The 23,480-nt window shown below is 35.4% G+C and overlaps 2 protein-coding genes across 5 annotated transcripts; one reads left to right on the top strand and one right to left on the bottom strand.

Moving 5' to 3' along the window:
* Window positions 1-1,174: 1,174 nt before the first annotated feature.
* Window positions 1,175-2,935, top strand: LOC112502558. Its single transcript, XM_025106510.1, has 4 exons — window positions 1,175-1,219; window positions 1,295-1,409; window positions 2,322-2,382; window positions 2,496-2,935. Exons 1-4 carry the CDS (start codon window positions 1,189-1,191, stop codon window positions 2,781-2,783), a joined length of 495 nt encoding a protein of 164 aa, XP_024962278.1. The 5' UTR covers window positions 1,175-1,188; the 3' UTR covers window positions 2,784-2,935.
* On the bottom strand, window positions 2,936-15,767 carry LOC112502557. Of its 4 annotated transcripts, none has more exons than XM_025106508.1 (7): window positions 15,630-15,767; window positions 14,495-14,768; window positions 14,227-14,290; window positions 5,617-5,924; window positions 5,449-5,511; window positions 3,987-4,408; window positions 2,936-3,437 (listed from the first exon to the last, which is right to left on the bottom strand). In XM_025106508.1, the coding sequence occupies exons 2-7, from the start codon at window positions 14,646-14,648 to the stop codon at window positions 3,156-3,158; spliced, it is 1,293 nt and encodes a 430-aa protein (XP_024962276.1). In that variant the 5' UTR covers window positions 14,649-14,768; window positions 15,630-15,767; the 3' UTR covers window positions 2,936-3,155. The 4 variants fall into 4 exon arrangements, with proteins under 4 accessions (XP_024962276.1, XP_024962277.1, XP_024962273.1 ...); XM_025106509.1 differs by having other exon boundaries at window positions 14,534-14,768; XM_025106505.1 differs by having other exon boundaries at window positions 14,227-14,768.
* Window positions 15,768-23,480: the final 7,713 nt, after the last annotated feature.

The raw sequence follows: 23,480 nt of genomic DNA, 5'->3' as shown, positions 1-23,480 counted from the left end.
AATTGCACAGTTTTCATTTGAACGTGTCTCTCTCTCTCTCTCTCTCTCTCTATATATATATATATATATATATATATTAAATATTAACCAATTTTATTGTGTTAACTTTGTTAACCAATCTTGGTCATTGATTCTTACAATAAACGTTTGTGATTAATCACATTAAAATTTTAATTTATTAAATTTACAATTTCACAAACATATGTAAACTAAATGGAAAAAGGTATTTATGTAAAATGTCATATGCTTTTGATACCATCAGTTACCAAAACAGTAAATATAGTTACCAAAGTGTCTTGAAGCATCTTGGAACAAGTATGAACACAACATGAACAATTATGAACACAATAAGAATAGATGTTACATGAAAGATAAGAAATAAAGAAATAGTTATGAACACAATATGAACAGCTCATTAACAATAGTTCCTTCATTATGAATACATTCAAGAGCCAGTCACTGTTGAAAAATGCAGTTAGTCTACATATGAACACAATATGAACAGCTTGTGAACAATAGTTCTTTCATTATGAATACAAATCGACATATACAAAATCTTTTCATCAGTTATGAACACATGTGAAACCTGTGTCAATTATATAACCATATGCAAGATGATGAACGACCCATTTGAACAGGTACGAACACATATGGTCTTATCGAGAACATATATGATCACAACATGAACGCATACGATTATACACATTTTGATGTTCACATAATTGGATATTCAATAATAAGTTAACAAAAATCATGAGATTTTATGATTTTGTAACTCCCAGTTAATAATATAATAGTTACATAAAAAAGGAAATTACATATTTACCCTTGTTATTTAATTCTAAGATGGATAGAAACCTATATATAAAATGAATTGTCATTGGTTAAAAATGATTAACAAAGTTTACACAATAAACTTGGTATATTTGAACTAGACATATTATGTTTGTCAAATCGACGGTCAACAGTAAGCACAAGGCAAGAATAGGATAGGGGGTTTTGATACCTTGCTTATTTAGCTTTGTAAACCTCGGAAGTTATTCCCACTTCCATACATACATATATATATATATATATACATATATATATATACATATATATACATATATATAATCAAATCGAAATCATATTCTTCGTATTATTACCACAATAACAACAATAATAAAAATGGGTATTCCATTTCCCTCAATGGGTTTCCTAACCAACTACATGACCAAAAGTATACATTTATTTGAGCTTCTTCTAATTTTATTTCATCAAAATTATATATAATTTTATGGAGGATTTTTTGCAGGTTTGCCCACAGCTCAGATGTTGAATCTGGTGTTGGGAACTCTCCACAGTAAATTCATGGAGAAAGAGATCAACGGCTTCGATGACTTCCATCTCGCCCTTCTCGACATGTTCAAGTAAGAATTCTAACACTTTCCATAACAATTTCCCCCTCATCCCGACACAACCGAAAAAATAGGGATCTTAAAGCTACATTCACTTTAATTTTAATTTGATGTGTGTTTTCCTAAGAGGCTGTTTGGCAGTTACTGAATGTTTTCCTAAGTGGTCAGAATGATTAAGAGGCTCTCATGATATAGTGCAAAATGAAATATAATTGTTTGATAATTGTTTACAATGAAATTAGGGCTCTTATATGGTTAAGGGAGGCCCAAGATACAAAATCATTCAATAGGGTTTTAGAACCATTAAGTGGCAGACTTTTTTTTGTCAAACAAGATTTACCTTTTAACGATTCAAAGATTGCATCTTAATGGAACTATTAAGAGGTAAACAAACAATCCCTAAGTTAACAAAAAGTGGTGATCGTCACGTACTGCTAATTAATGTCGTTGGCATCATAGGTTGTAAATTCGATACCGCTGGCTCTTTTTCGTTTTCTGGTGACAGTGAAAAGGAACACCATTCAACCACAAGGGTAGTGTCTGATTGGTTTGAACTTAACTTCAAAGGTCAAAAGTACCTGGAGGTCTCAGTTCAAATCCAAGGAGAAATAAAAATCCCCTTGTAGCCACGGAGATTCAAATACGGTGACTCCGGGCTATCTGCAAAGCAGGTGGTTGCCCTGAGATTAGTCGACTCGCATAACGAGTTGGATATCCAGGTTAATGAAGAAAAAAAAAGAACACCATTCAGTTGTTGCAAAAAACCAATTGTATATTTTAATCAAGTTGTATTTTTATAACTAATTTTTATTTATTTGATATTATGTTGATTATAAATTTGTGTCACACTTGGAACTTCTTCTGGATGTGCCTCTGCTTGCATCTTCCGAAAGGAACTTGAATACGATGTCCCTTTAAATGCAGCACCATCAACGCAGCGTTGCCCGGCAAACATTACGACGTTCCACCACAGACTAAAGTCGAGGTCACACGCTTTCTCTTCTAAATATGCGTATTCATCTAACCACGATATTGATAACGGGTTCTAGCCTCGGGTATTAGATATCCATCGTCCTAATCGGCACATCTGCAATGCAGGAATGTTTCGAGAAATGGGAAGGCGCGAAGGAGTCGGAAAGGAAGAAGGTGTTCATTGATTTCATGAAGGCAAGTGTAAGTCTAAGCATGTTTGATGACTCTACTTTCATTACTGGACTAGTGACGCCGCCGGCAGCCATGGCGGCAAAGAGGGCGTGTGAAAGCTTGCCGCAGTTGAATGCGATTAAAGTCATTCCAGATGTCATTTTTGTGCCATCAGCGACGATTTTGGCTCTCATATCCGCTAAGCTCTCCAAACGTATGTTCTTGCAAAATGTGGCGTCATGAACCCGCAACGAAAGGTTTATTGTTCGTATACAGGCACTGTTCGCGTATTTAAAATTGCAACAAATTTGTTTTTCAAGATAAAATTACTTATTGTAAAGAGAGAGAAGGTTCATATAAACAGATGAATGAAGGTCAATCTATGCCAGTTCAAATTAAGCAAAACCATTGCAAACCCATTTGATCTACTAAAAAGACATATACATATACCTCCAAAACTGGTATTCGAAAGAGAGACTACGCAAATCCATGTCTTCCAGCATGATATATCAAGTTATCAAACCTTTTTTATTCACAAAAAAAAAAAAAGAGGAAAAAGAAAAATAAGATGATGGGGGAAAACTGGTTAGGGGATGTACAAGATGATGTCAAAGCCTAACCTGAGGTTCTGCGGCTCCATAGGCTTGAACCACCCTTACGTCGTGCTCTAGCTGCTCTTTTTTTCTTGTTATTTGGGGCGGTTAATTTGGAAACAGATCGCAGTTTTGGAGCCGGTTGTTCATTCTGGCTAGAGTCTTCAGAAACTGAAATCGGACCTGCGTTGTCGGCTTTCTCCTTAGGTTGCTGGAGCTTCTCGATAGGATGGATCTTTACAGCCCCAGAATCCGTTTGAGGTTTCTTTGCCCTGCGGTTGTATATCAATATACCATCCGTACTCTGCATATACAAAAACATCGATCCGAATAAATGTTATTTGTTTACACTATTTACATCCATTTTTCAACAATGACTAGATAAACAAAATTTTGGATATAGTTTGATGAAAGTGTTTGACAATCGGTTAAATGCTTAAAATCGTGTAGACCCCCAACAAGTGTGTGTCTTTTTTAGGAGAATAACCTTCCATGACCCTCTCACAGATTTAAGAACGTCTAGCCTAACAGAAGAATGTCTCTAAATCTGTCAAAAAAAGGTCATGGATTTATTATAAAAAAAAAACTGTCACAAGGTTATTTGGTTTAATCGGTATTCAGGTTCGTTTCATTCTCCCCAACCTAATGGTTGCTGATTAAAGTTTTATGGGAGACATTATTGGACTATTTGACGGAAAAAAAAAATCTTGTGTACCAAAACAACGCCACTAATGGTTTGCAAAGACGTCGTTTGGATTTGGAACTTCACCAAAGAAAATATTGCATTTTTTTCTCAACAGGAGTAACAATTAACATATAGGATGGCGAGGGGTTGAAGTGCAAAAACACTCACTCTTTTTCTTGAAGCAACGGGAGGCTGTTCCATTTGTTCATTTATATCGTGAAGCTGAGTTTCCTCTCCATGACTCGAAGTTGCATTTTCAGGTTTGACCGAATCGTCACCCGTGTTATATTTCATTAACTCAGATGCAATCGCAGCAACTACAGATGGTCCATCTCTATTTCTCGGAGAACCAGATTCTCTAACGGAGCATGTCAATGCATTATTAGATTCAAGCAAGTTTAAGTCTTCAAACCTTCCTGTGTTTTCAGTCATTACAGTGTTGAGTCTGGTCTTCATTTCACAGACTTGTGACTGTGCAACTTCAATCTTCCAAAGCATTTGTTCCAAGAAATAATCATCTCTGAATTCAAGAGATAATAATTCATCCGGGACTCTGAACTCGTTATTGACATTCTTATCGGTGGAAGTAGCTGCCAAGGGAAAATGGTAAAAAAACAGGAACTTTTAGTCCACATACCCAACAAAACGTAATACAGATATACCAAGAATTCTGGTTTGAGTTCTGCTATAACATAGTAAATGAAACGAAACGAACCCAGTATATCCCATTTAGAGGTGGGGCTTGAGGAGCATAAGATGTAAGCAGACCTGACCTCTACCCAAAAGTGTAGAGTGGCTATTTCCATGAAGACCCAACTTGTGAAAAGTGTGACAAAGAGTCTCATAAATGATAAAGATTTGAAAGGCTGACAAGGAACACAATTGAAAGTACTAAACTAACTCCATTTAGTTCTAGTTTTATTAACTAGACTGACTAAGAAAAACAAAATATTTACTGATCATTTACAAATATAAAACACACATTTGCAACTTGTAGTACTTCAGAAAAATATAAGTTAAGTTAGCTAATAGAACATAGAACAACCATTTGTCTGAATGTAAGGCTGCACATCATAAGGACTCTACAGTAGTTCCAATACATGAGTCTCTCCTTCCTTTTATCTCCCAGAGTGACCAAAAGGTAAAAACCCATCCCAGTCAATTAAAAAACCCAAACCTTAAAATCCATTAGAACCGGTGATTTCATGGTTGGACCATTTATTTGCTCACCCTTTGACCTATTATTCGTAGAAGTTATCTATAAATGTCACCTACCCCTTTTTTTGACATATTCTTTATAACTTAAGTTCTCTTATGTTGCGTTTGGAAGTTATTTGCATAACCTTTTCTATAATCTTGTTAAGTTCTCCAAATTGCTTTGTTAATTGAGTATTTGATTAAATATATACGTCATCATTATTAGAAAGAGTATTTTATTACATAATCTTGACATGATGGACTAATAATGATTTGATCATGGTTGACCCAATGACGATCTCATTCGTTAACTTCTCCTAGTAAATGAGCGAATGGGGTTTTCACTAACATTGCTATAAAAAATTGTTTCCCCAACAGCAATATATGGTTTCATGCACTCAGATATAATGTAGAGAGCAAAATTCTTGGTTACCTAGATTAGTTTGATCATCATCCATTGTTCCACCACCATTACCAATGGTAGACCTGCAAGTAGCTGCCCATGAAAGATATCAATCTCATAACAGCCATGCAATGTACGACATGGCTGGCTTTTAAAATGAGACACGGAAAATAAAAGAAAAACCAGAGAGGTATGTACCAAAATACGAGAATAAATTATGCTGTGCCATGTATACTTCTGTGTCAGACTCTTCATGTCTTTTCCTTTTCTTCCTCTTCATAGGTTTCTCTCTTTGAGAATTATGAGAAAATGGCATCGACTTTGCACAAAGACCTTCCAACTCAAAGTTCCCATGCTTTACCGGTTCAGTTTGATAATGTTTTTTGAGTTGTTTGTCATACTTGATGGCCTGAGACTGGAATTTTTTGATCTGCAGTTCAACCCATTTACAACGCCACATAATAGGTTGTATAAACTTCCTCCAATGAGATGTCAACCTTTTCTTCCTGAAAATTCACCATCAAAACGTGCCACAAAATAATCAATCCAAGTTAGCATGACTGAGATGCTAGAGAAACAATAAGAATATACTTTAAAGTTGGATATTTGGGCAAAAATATTGATATTATTATCAAAGAAAAAGAAAAGATTTCATGGGACTAACACAAGCAAAACTTGCCATGGCCATGTCTACAATTAATATCTGTTAAGGGCAGTCTAGCAATTTTTGGCATTCGTTTTCAAGCTGAGGGGACAGTGAACTGTCTTCTGCTTAATATGGTTTAGTGGTTCAAGTGGCCCAACACACACCCATCAACGTAAGATCAGTGGGGATAAATTATATGAGAGAAATTATGTGATGAAAACACAACAGTGAAACTTAAATGGAAAAAAGTAGTAACTAAAACATGCAAATTTAGACAGCACAGCCACGTCATAGCGATAAGAACCCAGATGCAAACATAACAGCATAAGAAGGGAAGAGAGAGTACCCACATAATTGAATTACAATTACTATCTACCTTTCAAGAGGCTAGTCTCTCCAAAATGGTAGCTGCAAACATTCTTTTTCCCCTTCTTTCCCTGTCCTCACATCTATTTATCCCCAGATGCTCAAAATTCCCTTGCTACCCTTTTCCTAACAGACCCTGACTGAAAAATTATTCCTCGCCTCCCATGGTCCCTTCCTCGCCATTCATGTTTTGTGCTTTCTCTTGGTGTAAGTGAAACAACAGGTTGGTGTATAACATTACCCCACCCCCGAATGAGCACCTTGTCCTCAAGGTAAAAGTTGGGGAACGCATGTTGCATGGTGACCAAGTCTTCTATGGCTTATTCCCCAACCCCGAAGTGGAGGGCCCTGCGGGATTTGTCTGCTATGGATTTCATTTGTTGCTGAGCATGCAACAGGCTTGCCTTAAGCTTATCCAATATCATATCCCTTTCTAACAACTCGTCTTCGATAAAGGAGACGCCTGTACTACTGGCCTGAAGGCGATGTAAGCGCAACGGGTCCTGACCATATAAGGCATTAAAAGGTGTATATTTGGATGAAGAATGGTACAAAATGTTGTACCAGAACTCTGCCCAAGACAGCCATTGCGCCCACTTGCGAGAATTGCCATGTCGGAAGCTTCTTAAATATGTTTCTGTATCTGTAGACGACTTCTGATTGACCACCGGTAGGTGGCATTGCGCAACAAGGTAGTACCCCGGAGTCGGAATAATTCATGCCAAAGGAATACACATGACGATTTTATAATCAATCCGAAATGATAGTTGAAGGGAATCTGTGGAATTAGGTATTGGTCAAGAATAGTAACCTTATTTAAGTCTTGGTAGTCAACTCAGAACCTTCACGAATCATCTTTTTTTAAACAGAAGAACCAGGCTGCATGGTTGCATCATGTCTTGGATGAGCTTCTCGATCTCTCTTTTCTATGCATATGAGTGTGCGCTAACAGGGTCAGCCCCAGCACCATCTATCAGGTTAATAGCAAGCTCTTTACCTCTTCATGGTGGTAAACCCATTTGGTCACTCGAAAACCCACTAATAGGTGCCAATAACGTTCTATAGAAACAAAAGATAAACGACTGTGATGTGGAATTGTTTTGGTTCCGCTGTAGCAAATATCCCCCACCTTCTTTGACGATGAAACGTAGCATATTATTTAGGGTCACTAGGATCGATCTAAAGAAAGGTCCCCACAGAGAGTCATGGGTACCCCATTAACAAGAAATTTCATTGCCTGTCTTCCAATTTGTGGTCAACGCCTCCAACTCCTCTAACCATAGGATGCCAAGAATGATGTCCGAATTTCCTAAGCTAAGAGGGAGGAAATCCTCTAACACCTCAATTCCTTCAAGATGCAACAAGACCCCTTAACCATACACCAGCCTCCAAATCCGCCTGTTTTTTTATGACCGGGATACCCAATCTCTGGACCACTAGCAATGAGATGAAGTTATGGGTTGTTTTGTGTAACCTTAACCACTACCTCGAAGCCTATGAGCAACATCTATGCTATAATTTTTCTAAATAGAGTATCAACAATCAAAATCTCTAAAAAGAATTACATCCAACTCCAGCAGCTACTCTATTCTAGCAATTCTACATTAACTATCTTATTAAAATATTCTATATATTTAATAAAATATTATTTCTACTAAACATATATTTTCAATAACTTTTATTGGTAGGAAAGAATTAAAATAATATTTCTCTCATATATATAGTTTGAGATTTCTCTAAATTTAGAGATCTTCATATTCTCTCTCTTCTTTTTTTCTATTTTACCATACAATATAGCATAGCTATTGGAGCATAAAACTCTACTAAATCAACAAAATTCTATTATAACACAGTTGTTGGAGATGCTAATAAGCTTCCCAACACTTCAATGTTTCTAGGTTAGTAACACCCAACACCAAATTTAAGCAGATTTAAGGTTGGCCATCCTCTACGGTCTCTTCTTCCGGCGACTCTTTATATTAACATGCCACATCCTCTTAGTGGGTAAGCAGTACAGTGGGCTCCCAAAGACAACAATGGTAACCAATGTTCCACCTTTCATCGCAAAGAAAACATAGTCGCTCCCTTTCATGTTGTAGCTCTATATCTGAGAGGTGATGTATCTCTCAACTAGCTTACCAGTAGGTTTCAGACCTACTAGGGCAGTAGATAATAAGGTAAATGCTAATCGTAATATCAAAGTCAATTGTGATGAATTTTGGGTTGGGTTTAGCAGATTGATGGGGATATAAAGTAGGTTGGGATCTAGCGTATCGATTACCCACTCCAAAAGAAGATGTGTAACAACATCCCTCTAATTTCCTATTTGAGGTTATCCTTATCTTCTCCAATTTGGTGGTTAACTCCATTGCATGGTCCAAACTGCAAGGTCCAACCACTCTAACCTTGGGCCGAATTTCCCCTTTAGCCCATTGATAAAAGGGCCCGACGCCATTTTATGTAAAACATTAATCAAAGGGGCTGGCATTTTGATGAAACTTCGTTCATAATCCACAATCGATCCCACCTAATTTAAAAAACAATTGTTGTTTGTGAAGAGATCCCAATTGAGATGGGTGAAACTAATGGGGCAGCAACGAGTTATGTCCCCACCACCTTTGCACTGAACATTTGTGATGTCCATACTGGTACCACAACAGAGCATCTCATTCGAGGCTACCACTGCTCGCTTCAAGTTTGTTCCGCATGTAAAAATTGAAGTAACGCTATGCCTGAGAATCCAACCATCGGGATTAGCTCCACCAAATATGGGCAAAGTCCATTTTTAGGAATCGCCAGAAGAGTCCTCCCCTTGTATTTGCCGACCCTCTTGACCCGATTCCTGTATTGGTTAGGTTACCAGCAAGTTATGGATCAACAAAAAGAGTTGTTGGACTCCAATTGTGAAGCACGAACTTCAACTCAAATGGTTGAGCAAAACTACGATTCTTTGTAGCCATCTTAGATAACTCTTTGGGATACAATCCCAAGTGCCATTATCGCTTAGGACATCGAGGTTGTGATACCACTTTGATAACAACCGGAACTTTGTGAACACAACAACAAAAGAATAGCATATAGAGTAACTTAATAGACTGTTGGCGATATGGTTGGAACTTGAGGTAACTTAATCCCCAACCTCGAATTTGAGGGCCCTGGGGGATTTGCCTGCTGTGGCTTTCATTTGTTGCTAAGCATGCAACAGGCGAGCCTTAAGCTCATCCAATATCATACCCCTCTCTAACAACTGGTCTTCGATAGAGGAGACGCCGGAGGAAATGTAAGCACAGAGGGTCCTGACCATATAAGGCTTTAAAAGGTGTACATTTGGATGAAGAATGGTACGAAATGTTGTGCGAAAACTCTTCCAATTGCACCTAATTGTGAGGATTGCCAAGTATGAAGCATCTTAAATATGTTTTTGTATATGTTGACGACTTCCGGTTGACCACTGGTTTGTGGAAGGTAGACGGGGTTGTGCAACAAGGTAGTACCCCAGAGTCGGAATAACTTGCATCATGTCTTGGATGAGCTTCTAGATCTCTCTTTTCTATGCATATGGGTGTGCACTAACCGATCAGCCCAACCCATCTTTCAGATTGATAGCAAACTTTACCTCTTTGTGGTGGTAAACCCATTTGGCCACTCGAAAACCCATTAATAGGTGTCAATAACATTCTAAAGAAACAAAAGACACACGATTGTGATGCGGGATTCGTTTTAGTTCGACTGTAGCAAATATCCCCCCTTCTTTAATGATGGGGCATAGCATATTCTTTAGGGTCACTGGGATCGATTTAAAGAAAGGTCCCCTTGAAGAGTCACGACTACCCCATTAACAAGAAATTTCATTACCTTGTGTCTTCCAATTCGTGGTCAACTCCCTAATTTTTCTAACCATAAAATGCCAAGAATGACTTTCGAAGTTCCTAAGCTAAGAGGGAGGAAATCCTCTAACACCTCAATTATTGAAGATGCAAGAGGACCCCTTGACATACCCCTTCACCAGCCTCCAAATCCGCTTGTTTTTTGTGACCAGAATACCCAATCTCCGAACACTAGCAATGAGATGAAGTTGTAGGTTGTTCTGGGTCAACCATGACCACTACCTCGGGCCTTAATAAGCCTCCCAACATTTCAACGTTTTTGGGTTAGTAACACCTAATACGAAATTTCAACAGATTTAAGGTTGCCTGTCCTTTATGGTCTCTTCTTCCGGCTACTCTTTGTATTCGCATGCCTCATCCTCTTCTTGAGTAAGCAATACAGTTGGCTCCCAATGACAACAATGGTAACCAATGTTCCGCCTTTCATCATAAAGAAAACAATTTCTTCTTTTTGTATTGTAGCTCTTTGTGAGAGACAACATATCTCTCAACTGGCGGTAGGTTCTGGAACTACTCGGGCAGTAGATAATAAGGTAGATGTCAATCATGATATCATAGTCGATTGTGATAAAATCTGGGTTGGGTTTTAGAGGATTGGTGGGGATATAGTGTAGGTTAAGCTCTAGAGTATTGATTACTCACTCCAAAAGAAGACGAGTAACAACGTCCCTCTAATTTCCTATTTCAGGTTATCCTTATCTTCCCCTCCAAATTGGTGGCTAACTCCACATGGTCTAAACTGTAAGGTCCAATCACTCTCACATCAACCCAAATTTCCCCCAGCCCGTTGATAAAATGGCCCAACGGCATTTCTTCTAATACATTAATGAAAGGGGTCGGCAGTTAGATGAAACTTCTAATCCACAACCAATCCCACCTTATATAAAGACAATTGTTGTTCATGTAGAGATCTCAATTGAGAAGGGCGAAACCAGTAGAGCAACAATGATTTCAATTCCTCCCACCGTTTTACTGGACATTTGAGATGTCCATATTGGTACCTCAAGAGAGTGTCTCATTCGAGGGCTACCATCGCCGCTTTGAGTGTCTTCTTTCCCTAGCATGTAAAAATTGATGTAATGCTCTGTCTTGAGATCCAACCATCAAGATTAGCTCCATCAAATATAGGCATGTCCAATTTTAGAAATCGCCAGTAGAGCCCTCCTCTTGTATTCACCAACCCTCTTCACCCGATTGGGTTACTAACAAGTCATAGATCAACGAAAGATTTGTTGGACTCCAATAGCAAAGCACGAAGTTCATCTCGAAAGATTGAGCAAAACTAACAGTTCTTTGTAGCCATCTTTGTAGCCTTTTGGGATATCAGGGTAATCTGATTGTTGAATTGTTGTTGCAAGGAATGTTATAAATCAATCAAAGTGGTTCTAACCCCGATTACACTTCCTCTATCACTTACAATCTTTGGGATACAATTCCTGGTGCCATTATTGCTCAGAATGTTGAGGCTATTATACTAGTTTGATAAAAACAAAAAAATTGTGAACACAACAACAAAAGAAGGGAAGATAGAGTACCCACAGTGATTGAATTAGACATGCTATTTAGCTTTTGAGAGACTAGTCTCTGCAAAACTGAAATGGTAGTTGTAAACAATTTTTCTCCCCTTCTTTCCCCCCTCCTCACATCTCTTTTTATCCCTAGACCCTCATAACCAATTATTAATAAAATTCCTTTGCTACCTTTTCCCTAACAGACCCTAACCAAAAAATTATTCTCCACCTCCTGTGGTACCTTTCTTTCTTACTCCTACGTGGTGCATAACATATACATTCTCCAAAAAAGACTCCAACAACAACAATGTAACATCATTGCTTACATAGTAATTACAAGCTAATTTACGAACCAAAAGATAATCAATGTTGCACATGCTAAAAAAATTATCTCATTTGTCTCAACGAATCAATGATTTAGATAGGACAGTGTTAGAACCATATCATCCCCATTACTCAAGATTAACAGGTCCATGAACATTCATGCTATTTCATGATAATGTCTCATCCTAAGTTTTAGAGAGTACAACCATCAAAGAAGACAACCCCGAAAGAAATGAGGAAAATAAGACGACATAAAATCTTTATACCGTTTTCACCTTTAAATATGAGCAAATTAAGGCCATCATTTCTAGATATAAACCACCTTGCTAATATAAAATATTAGCTTCATTCCACAAAATACAAGACATTTATCCATGTAACTACACTGAAGATAGCCCATACTTTGCTATAAAATAATTATCTTCCAATTTGGAATAACAAGAACATTTGTTTCAACAAAAAATAATTTTGGGGGTGCTTTTAATCTTATCTAGCAGAAATTTTCCTATTAAGTAGAACATAATATGAATGTAGTTCTAAACAGATGACTAAATATTGTGTTATACAGTAATAGTTTTTTATGATTGCCATTCCTTAAAATATTTATGGGCTACTAGAGCCTAAAATACATACATTTCGACCACTAATTCAGCTAAAAGATTTTTTTATTGGGTTTAATTGCTTTGTCCTTTCACCCTAACTAGTTTAAGACATAAGCCTTGTGGATGGTCTTGTGCGTATCTAAATGACAGTGACACCTTGCATTCTGACCAAAAAATAAAAGATATAAAGCTAGACGCATCCTTTCAACTCTTTTGATGATCCTCCATCGAAATGAGGACCCAACCATCACATGGCTTTAAAAATATATGCTATCAAACTCACGAAGCCTTCCTATTCTACCAAAAGCCACTATGAATATTTATAAACGATAGCAAAAATTACTAGTATTGCTTCCTCCAATGCCCCCATTATCTTCTAATATAAATGTTTTTTTATCATAAACCATGCAATCTCAAGACAGTCAAATGACAAAAGTGTGGCACTTCATGAAAAAATATATATGCACAAATTCACAATGCTTATGTGTGACAATTGAGAAATCCACTGGTGTAACAATTTCCATACACCTTGTCAGTGTGCAAACAAAAGCTTGTAGTCCATCTCATTCTAAACAAAAACCCGGAGGTGTAACCGTGTAAGTGGTAAAGTTGTTGCCATCAAAATGCATTACAGTCTAACAAACATACATATTCATTTGCACCCATCTCTTCTCAATATATTCAATATTTACCTAAAACACAACAGATCTAAGTCCACACTTTGAATTAGTACTTAAGGTAAGATTAGCACCCAATAGATAATGGACAATACAGAGATCTATGCATCCAATGCAGAAAAGGATGAAGAGTCGAAAATAGAATCCATGTGATTTAGCAACTCAGATTGGATGCCTGTTGTCCATGTTTCTGAGCCAGGACTACTATCAATGGAGGAGGGAAGACCTAATGACATTCACTTAACCAACTAACACCTATGCCTGAGAAAAAAAAGGTATAGATGAGGTTTAGGGCAATAGAACATATTAGAACACCAATTTTTCCTCCTATACAAAAAACCAGTTTTGATTCCTAAAACATTCTAAGCTGCATGTGAATCTTGCCTACAAGGTCTAAATAACTAATTTTGACCATGCCATCAAGAGGAGTCCTTCTTGAGGTTGGGTTTTCCACTTCCATAAAGTAGGTTAAAGTAGACTGAGATAGAGAGGATCAAAGCAGTCATGTGAAGATAAGACACAAAATAAATACGTCCCGGATACATTTTATAGGGAAATTTTTTTGTTTTTTCAATGGAAGTTCTAAAACAAATTATTCAAAGCTAGCATAATACCCCGAAATGGTTAAAATGAAACACATAGGTTTAAGTCATATACTTAAAGATGTCTTATTTCACAGAGCCTGGGCTAAACAATTATGCCTAAAGGTTTAAATTCCTGATTAGTGAATACTGACTAGAAAGCAAAACAAAGTAGTAAACTTCTCGATCAATAACGAGACTGAAGAGACATTACCTCGGTGGAAACAAGTCACCTGATCCACCAAATCCTCGTGTTGGTGCAGCATCCACACGTAATCCTGACATAACCTCATCATCACTTCCATATTCACGACTCCCAACCTCAGAGAATGTGTCCCCAAAGGAACTTGAAGAGCCAGTAGCATCCTCAGACTGAGGTTGAACCGAAGTACCCTCATCATCATTAGTCATACAGTTTATTATGTCAACCTCAACCTCAACCTCAACCTCTTCTTTTTTACATATTTCCAGGTCTTGCTCACCTAATGCGGTTCTCATATCAAACTTGCCCTCATGATTACCTTCAGATCTCATGTTTTTATCTTTTGGCATTTGCACAACAGCAATATGCTCTTCACTAGCTGAAGCTTCCATTGTGGTTTCCTTTCTTCCTTTAAGGTCCAGAACAGGACCCATGCTATGATATTACACAACTGAGATCATTCTTATTTTAGGAAGGTATCCCTAACAATAAGTAAAGAAGAGTAAGCTCAGTTGAGTTAAGTCCGACGGTCATGGAGTATCTAGATTATTCACCTGCAGCAAAAAAACACACATCATGAAATGGTGGAAATAGGACACTGGATAACAAACACAGAAAAGTTATACACAAATATGAGTACAACTCTTGATAAGATTCCAAATTAGCACCAATACGTTGTGGTATACATTCCATATTTCCATCCACTCAAAAAGGTAGATAATTTTCTGAAGCCGGACCCTGTCTGGAACAACATAGGATAACAATGTTTGCAATATACATAACCTCTATCAAGTAGATACCAATGGCAGCCTCTGTTTCATCGTTGTGGCAGTCAAGCACACAACCGCAGTGGAACATGCAACACTATTTCTTTGGGAATCAAACATGTTAATTCCAACTTTAAAATTGATAAGGGATTCTAAATTGTAAACTACAGAAGATTAAAAAACTGCATTACACTTTATACAAGTACTCAAATAAAAAAATGTATCCAGACAAATAGCAACAAATCTGTGAAATTTTACCCATTTCATTACAAGGTTTCCCCCTCAAATATCAAAGTGTGTTCTTATTTAAACAGAAGAAATACAATACATCTTACAACGTCTATTAAAATGGTAAAAGAAAAACACCATAAAGTTAATTACAATGCCACGTATCACAAAACCCAATTTCTAAGAAAACTAGGGTTTCAAATTAACCAAACCATTTCCCAAAATTAGGGTTTTAAAATGTCAACAATCAAGATTTTGACGGGTTACCCTGTAAACAAACATTAGAATCAAATTCATATAATCAATCAAACATCATACAAACTTACTGATCATTTGAAACTTAAGGAGTCCAAATCTAATCAATTTTCTTGAAATTACGATGGAAACAAAAAGAGAGAGCTTTCCTCCGACTGTACTTACTTGGTCTCCGGCTGAGTAGAGGGCGGAGAAAGGCTAGTAAAGGGTGGAGTCCAGTCTTCTTGTGGTGACAGTGAAATCGGAGGAGAGTATGGAGAAGTTTGAAGATTTCAGATTCATGGAAAGATAAAAAAGAAATCACAAATTCCGTCAAGAAAATCGTTGACTGGAATTTGAAGGGGGAGAGAGTGTGGAAATATTCTAAGCGGCAAATTGGATTTCTTTATCTATTTTCGTGGTAATTGTTCCTCTATTGGAAATAAAAGTTTGATTTGTCGCCTAATTTACCAACAAAATATTTAATTCATAATTACATTTAAAATATTCACTTTTATTTGTTTTAAAAATGGAAATTATTTTTTTATGAATAGATTTCTTCCCAAAATTACATATATCAATTACTATTATAAGACATTATTGTGATTCATACATTTTTCTAGTTTTATTTTGATGAAAATAATGAAAATACAGTTGATTATTCTCGGGAAAAGAAAAAATAGACATATTGATCGAAGAAAAGTATCACTCAGGAAATGTCACAATAACTAGCAAATCATGCAAATATACATAGCTCATTAATGGTAAGTGTTTACCAAATATTGTCCCGTGAGGACAATGAATCAAAAGGTAAGAGAAAACAATCTCAAAATAGGATTTCAGATGGTGAATTTGAAGCAATTGTTTTTGTGAGATTTTTAACAACTAAAAGAGATATAACACTAATAAAAGAAAGCATGAGTGAAAGATGTGGTTGAGATTTCTGCGCAAGTGCAATAGAACCTTGCTACAGCATAACATGAGGTTATTGCAACTATAGTTTTTAACAGCACACTATTGGATTGAATGACCTTCTTTCGAAATGCAGTCAAATACTCACTGGCGGTACCTTTATCGTATCAATAATAAGTACAAATCCAAGCATGGTACTGGACTTATCTTTCTTTGCATATAGGTATGACTGTATCGGTTGATGCATCAAATTGCAGTATTCTACAACTCCTTACTTCTCTTTGTTTACATTTCCTTCTCTATAAGCTCAATTCATCTTAACAAAATAATGTGTTAATTTGTCAAAACTCATTTAAATGAAATAATATGTGTCAATGTAGGAGTATTATCCACCAAAACTGCTTATTTAATCTTTTTAGATCATTATATTGGGAAAGTGATAATTTTCAACTTATGAAACTGTTTTCAATTTTTTATAAAAAGATTGGCATGTGAATACAACAAATATATTCATTATGATGAATGTACATTATATATGAGACTTTTTTACGTTCATCTCACTAGGAATTTCATTCAATCATTAATAGCTTGAAAATCATATCTATGAATGTTAAGATAGAATAACAGATATTCTATAAAATTTGTGCAGTGTAGAAAAGATAAAGTAACACATGCTTCAATATAAGCTCAAATTGATAAAAGTGTGGACTACACAAATTTATCATACTCGATTATGATCAAAGAGACTTGAATGGAGGGACATATATCCTTCTTTTTCAATATCAATATTCTCCAAATGAGAAACCAATAGATTATGAGTTGCGTAACCCAAGTGTTAATAAAACACTTATGTTTTGAGAGATAAATAAGTAGTTGCTAGGATTTTAAACAAGAGTTAGCATGGGCTTTGCCTTTTTCAATATTAGTCTTAAAAGAATTGAGAACTAAATAGATTGTGAGGTTTGCCCGTATTATAGTCGATGGATCATGATTTTGATGTTCTTTTAATCCTAGACACAACTCTCATTTTAATTATTTTAAGCTCACTTCAACTACCCCTCTCATTTATATTTTCAGCTCAGCACACATACCCATGTTCATTTAAGCTCACTAAGTATGGTTGTCCTCTTGGGTAGGGCTATCGGTTATAATAGTCCATAAATGTTTATCTGATAAGCACTCAGTCCCGTCTAAGAATTTTGCATGTAAGCTCAATGAAATAATGTATACAAGTATTTAACTGTGAATTAGCCACTTTCAAAGTTAGAAAGTTCAGAGTGAGGAACTTAGACCAAAGTCTTGAAAATCCAACCTCTTGAAATCATGAAAACGTTTTGAATTTTTGAGGTGGTTTGAACATTTAAAACAAATTTTATCACCATGAAAGTTGTTCATCTTTCATGTGATTTAAGGATCAAAGTAATTCTGAAATTACTTATTCAGACTTGAGAAATCCATAATTGTCTTAAAATTAAGTTTAAGCATCATCCAGATTTTTGAAATTCAGAGATGAAGAATGATGAACTTTATCAAGTTATTTGCTCCCCCTTGACAGTAGACAGGTTGTTCATTTCAAGATTAGTTTACTTAAAGGAATATTTATGTGTATGTCTTAGATTAGAAGTAAATTTGAAGTTCACTTTCTCAAACTTGTGGATAACTCTGAATATTTCATATTCAGAGATCTGGAAAGTATAGGTACTTAGCTAAAAGCAACATTTTTAGAAGTCTGAATTTCCAAATTCTAGAGTTTTAGTATATCTCTGAAATGTTTCACTTCAGACTTTTTAACTTAGCATGAATTCAACTCTCAGAGGTTTGAACCAAACCTTTACAGAGTTATAGAATAATTCTGAAAAACAACAGTTAAGAATTCTAAGTTGTACAAATTTTAGCTAAGGGAAGTCTGAACAAAGGTACTTCAGAGTTTTAAGAATAATTTTGAATTACAGTAGTTAAGAGTTCTACAACTAAGAATTCCAAGTGTTAGAAGTCTGAACTAGGGAATTTCAGAATTTGAAAGACAAATCTAAAATGCGATAGAAAAGGGTTCAGAATCTAGGGATTCTAAGGTAGAAGTCTGGACGAGAGTATTTCGAAGTTCTGGAATGTGAATGTTTAGAGTTTTGAATCTAGGAATTATAAGTATCAGAAGTCTGAACTAGGGAATTTCATAGTTTGAAAGAAATCTGAAATGCGAAAGTTGAAAATTCTGAACCTAAGGATTCTAAGTTGTATTTGCTTAGTCTGAAAGGTTTATTAACTCGGATTTAACATTCCCAACTTGCTTACTAGAAAACTGAATCTCTTCTCATCAAGTGCCTTAGTGAAAAGGTCAGCAAGTTGTAAGTCTGTATTGACAACATACATTTCAATGTTTTCTTTTTCAACATGATCTTTAATGAAATGGTACCTTATGCCTATGTGCTTAGTCTTAGAGTGTTGCACATGATTAGCAGTGGTGGCTATGGCACTTCTTGAGTCACAATACATTGGAATTTTGTGTACTCATAGTCTTTGAGTTGTGTTTTCATCTATAGAACTTGTGAGCAATAGCTTGCAGCAGCCACATATTCAGCCTCTGTAGTGGATGTTGAGACACAATTCTGCTTCTTAGATGTCCAACTCACCAGTTTGTCACCCAAAAACTGGCACGAGCCTAAAGTACTTTTTTTGTGTTAGCCTATAGCCACCATAATCTGCATCTGTGAAACTAGTTAGATCGAACCCAGAATCTTTGGGATACCAAAGTCCCAATGTAGGTGTGCCTTTTAGGTATTTTAAGATTCTCTTAACATCCATGAGGTGGGGTTCTTTTGGATTGACTTGATATCTTGCACAGAAGCAAGTGGCAAACATTATATCAGGTCTACTTGTAGTGAGATATATTGAAGATCCAATCATTCCTGTGTACAATTTTTGATCTACGGACTTTCCACTTAAGTCTGTAGCACAATCAGACATATTGAATTTCTTTAAGATTTCATTTACATACTTAGTCTGACTAATGAATATTCCTGTGGGTGATTGTTTAATTTGAAGTCCTAAGAAAAATTTTAAATCACTCGTTATACTCATCTCAAACTTAACCTGCATTATGTCTGTAAGTTTCTACAAAACTTAGGATTAGTACACCCAAAAATAATATCAGCCACATAGATTTGTATTAAGATTAAATCATCACCTTGTTTCTTTATAAATAAAGTAGTATCAATTGAACTCTTTTTGAAACCAGATTTGAGAAGGAATTCAGACAGAGTTTCATACCAAGCTCCGGGAGCTTGCTTAAGTCCATACAAGGCTTTATCCAGACATAGATATGATTTGGGTGCTTAGGATCCTCAAAGCCCTCTAGTTGGTGTTCATACACTTCTTCATTTAAAACTCCAATTAAGAATGCACTTTTGACATCCATTTGGTAAACTTTGAAGTTTTTATCTATAGCAAAGGCTAAGAAGATTCTAATAGCCTTTATCCTTGCCACAGGGGCAAAGGTTTCATCAAAATCTATGCCTTCTTGTTAGAAATAGCCTTTACCTACTAGCCTTGCCTTGTATTTAATTACAACTCCATTTTCATCCTTTTTTATTTGTGAAAACCCGTTTGGTGCCAATTATAGATTTACCCTTTGGCCTTGGGATGAGTCTCCAGACTTGGTTTCTTTCAAATTGGTTAAGCTCATCTTGCATAGCAAGAACCCAATCAGGGTCTTATAATGTCTCAGATGCCTTTTTTAGGTTCAATTGTACTAAGGAAATTGATAAACAAACACTCATTAGTTGTGGCCGATCTTATTTGTACTCCTTCAGACACTTCTCCAATCACTTGATGTAGAGGGTGATCTTTGGTCTATATGTGTGAATCGGGAAGGGAATGAGTTGTTTCTTGTTTGTTCTAGCAGTCATTCTCATCAATTATTGCAGGACTTTCTCTACTTTGTTGCTCCCCCTCAACTGCAGGTATATTTGAAGATTGTAACTCTGAACAGGTTGGTTCAGAGTTAGGCGTAGGGGTTTCAGAGATAGATGAATTTAGCTCATTTGAGGAAGACTCGGCAGTCTTTATGGGTCCTGATATGCATATGTTTGATGTGGGTTGTTCTGAACTTTTTTCTGTAACAACCTCCCTAGACGTAATTGGATTTTGAAAATCTGCAAAAATATCCAGAGAAATATCAAACAATTCTTTAAAAAGTAGATATAACTTTGAATTTGTAGATTATAGTTAGAATCCTTAGTCTTTGAAGAATCATTCTCTTGAAGATTGATTCATGAACTGATGTATTCAGAAGTCTGTTCAACTTCAATAACTCTGGAAGTTTTGACATAAACTCTGAAGGCTTTTGAGGCAAGTAAATATCCAACAAAGATGCCCTCAAAAGCTTTCTTGTCAAACTTTCCCAGATTAGTTCTGTCATTTAGTACATAACATCTACAACCCAACACATGAAGAAATTTGATGTTAGGTTTTCACTTATTGATAATTTCATAAGGAGTTTTAGAAAACCTCTTGTTGACAACTAGTCTATTCTATGTGAAACATGTTGTTGAAATGTCTTCAGCCTATAAGAACATAGGAAGATTAGCATGGGCAAGCATGGTCCTTGCAGCTTCAACTAGAGTTCTGTTCTTTCTTTCTACAACCCCATTATGTTGAGGAGTTCTAACAACAGAAAAGTTGTGAGATATTCCCCCCAAAGACATGAAACTCTGAAGAACTTCATTCTTGAATTTTGTGCGATTGTCACTCCTTACCTTTTTCACGAGGAGTTGCAAGAAAACTTGTATCCTTTTGATGAATGCTATTATGATTTGTGGAACATCAAAATATTGCTTTACAAACTCCACCCATGTATATCTAGAGTATTCATCAACCATCACTAGAATATACTTCTTTCCATTAATACTCTCTACTCTCATTGGTCCACAAAGATCCATATGTAACATCTCAAGAGGAGATTTACATGATGATTCAACTTTAATTTTAGTAGATTTTTCTTCATCTTTCCCATTTCACTAGCTGGGCAGAGAGAGAGAGTTTTTCAAATTTAATGGATGGCAGTCCTTTAACTAGGTCTTTCTAACCAACTGATCAATGGCTTTGAAGTTTAGGTAAGAAAGCCTTCTATGTCATATCCATCTTTCTTCCTTGACAGTTGTGGAGGCCAAACATATAGCTTGAGAGTTTTTCAGACTTGGGAAGTGTGCAGAGCACAGATTAGCATCTCTCGTGGCAGCTATCACTTGGACTCCACATAGATCTTTAACAGTGCACCCATCAATATGAAAATGAACTTCATAGAGTTTGTCACATAATTGGCTGATGCTGAAGAGGCTATGTTTTAACCCTTCAAGATACAATATTCTTATGATGGTGACAGTTGCATGGGTCAGCATCCCATAACCTTTTACATATCTCTTTTGATTGTTTCCAAAATTAACAGTGCCACTATGTTTTTCTTTGAAGTTGGTCAGGAACTGTTTATAGCCTGTCATGTGTTTAGAGCATCCAGAATCCAAAATCCACACATGACAGATCTAAATTGTACCTAAATTAAATTATAATTAAAAATTTACACAAAAAATGAGGAATTTTAAATAGTTAATTTGATACGAATATCGATATATTTTTGTGATGCATAAAGTACTGTATATTGATGCATATTACTTAAAATTCAAGATTACAAGTAAGTTATGCATAAGTACAACTTATTAAAGCTCGATATTTGAATTCGTATAACTAACTGCGGATAAATATAATCAAAYATAGGATAAACATCTCATTTTAAAATATAAAAAATCTAAAATATAATAAGAATAATTATCGAGTTCTAACAAAATAAGTAATTATTATCTTTATAAGAAAATTATATTATTAAACCAAATATAAATTACTTCGTTATTATACCTAAATTAAATTATAAAAAATTACACAAAAAATGAGGAATTTTAAATAGTTAATTTGATACTAATATCGATATATTTTTGTCAAATTTTTATGATATCTTCAAACTTATATTTTATTCAAAAATAAAAACATTATCGCTTTCTCAAAATCACATAAGACCATATTATAACATCGACTGAGATAAAGAATAAAATGAAATATTAAAATCAAGATGTATCTTGCTGCATTGCGCGAGTATCCTTCTAATAATTATCAAACATATTTATAATTATTTTAGTACAACGATTTTAAAATCAACTTCTTAAGAATCATAAACAATCTTATAAATTAATTTATTTTTTAAGTTTTTTTTAAAAGTCTGTTTAGATAACATAAACTAATTTATTTAAATGATGTTTGTTGTAGTTTTTTTTAATAATTTACGGAAGTTTTTTTTATCACTTTCATTCAGTTTTATCCCCGATTATTAATAACTAGTGTTTGACATTGTGCGTTGCTCGATGACGATGATTTTTTTAAAAATTATTGAAGTTAGCTAAATGAGTCGATAAATCACATTTATATATTAAATTAATAAGAATCAATATTACCTTCGATATATGAATCCATCCACCTCATTTTGATTATCCATATATTTTATACGAATTTTACAAAACAACAAATTAATCTCGAATACAGTGCAAACAACCCCAAAAACACATTTTTTCGAGCCATTTAGAGTCATAAATGACTTTACGACCATTCATGAAAGTTGTAGTATATATTAAGGGCTTTCTAACTGCAAAATACGAGTTTATTCCGACTTACAGTTTGTGAGTTATATACTGTCAAAGTACGAGAGCTGCATTGTCGGTAAAATCCAATTTCACAATTTCTCAACTAACTTTTATGATCTCAACTTCGCGTATTCAATCAAACGGGTAATTTTCTCCCCGACTACGAGTCTCATCCTACCCCTCATAAACTGAAAATCCATAACTCCAATTGCTACGGTAATACCTTTTAGTTGCCTTATGTCTGTTTAAACAGACTCAGTTAATCTTGTATTTCTTATTATGTTGTACTAAAAAATGATTGAAACTCATGTGTTTGGTCATTTAGTAAATATATTATTTTTTAAATTATATATATATATATATATATATAAAGAGTATTATGTAAATAATATAATCGACAATGATCATAAGGTTTTATAAGCGTTATCTTCATTTTATTTAA

This window comes from Cynara cardunculus, unplaced genomic scaffold (assembly GCF_001531365.2).
Source record: "Cynara cardunculus var. scolymus isolate 2C unplaced genomic scaffold, CcrdV1 Un_Scaffold_1581, whole genome shotgun sequence".
Taxonomy (NCBI): domain Eukaryota; kingdom Viridiplantae; phylum Streptophyta; class Magnoliopsida; order Asterales; family Asteraceae; genus Cynara; species Cynara cardunculus.
The sequence above is the reverse complement of the archived record's forward strand: the minus strand, read 5'-3'. Positions and strand labels throughout refer to the sequence as shown.

Coding starts and splice junctions, on each gene's coding strand:
- LOC112502558 (XM_025106510.1), top strand. CDS start 1,189: ATGGGTTTCCTAACCAACTACATGACCAAAA. Junction 1,220..1,294: donor AACCAACTACATGACCAAAA/GTATACATTTAT, acceptor GATTTTTTGCAG/GTTTGCCCACAGCTCAGATG. Junction 2,383..2,495: donor CACCACAGACTAAAGTCGAG/GTCACACGCTTT, acceptor TCTGCAATGCAG/GAATGTTTCGAGAAATGGGA.
- LOC112502557 (XM_025106506.1), bottom strand. CDS start 14,648: ATGGGTCCTGTTCTGGACCTTAAAGGAAGAAAGGAAACCACAATGGAA. Junction 5,925..14,226: donor GGTGACTTGTTTCCACCGAG/GTAATGTCTCTT, acceptor GTGAATTTTCAG/GAAGAAAAGGTTGACATCTC. Junction 5,512..5,616: donor TAATTTATTCTCGTATTTTG/GTACATACCTCT, acceptor TTTCATGGGCAG/CTACTTGCAGGTCTACCATT.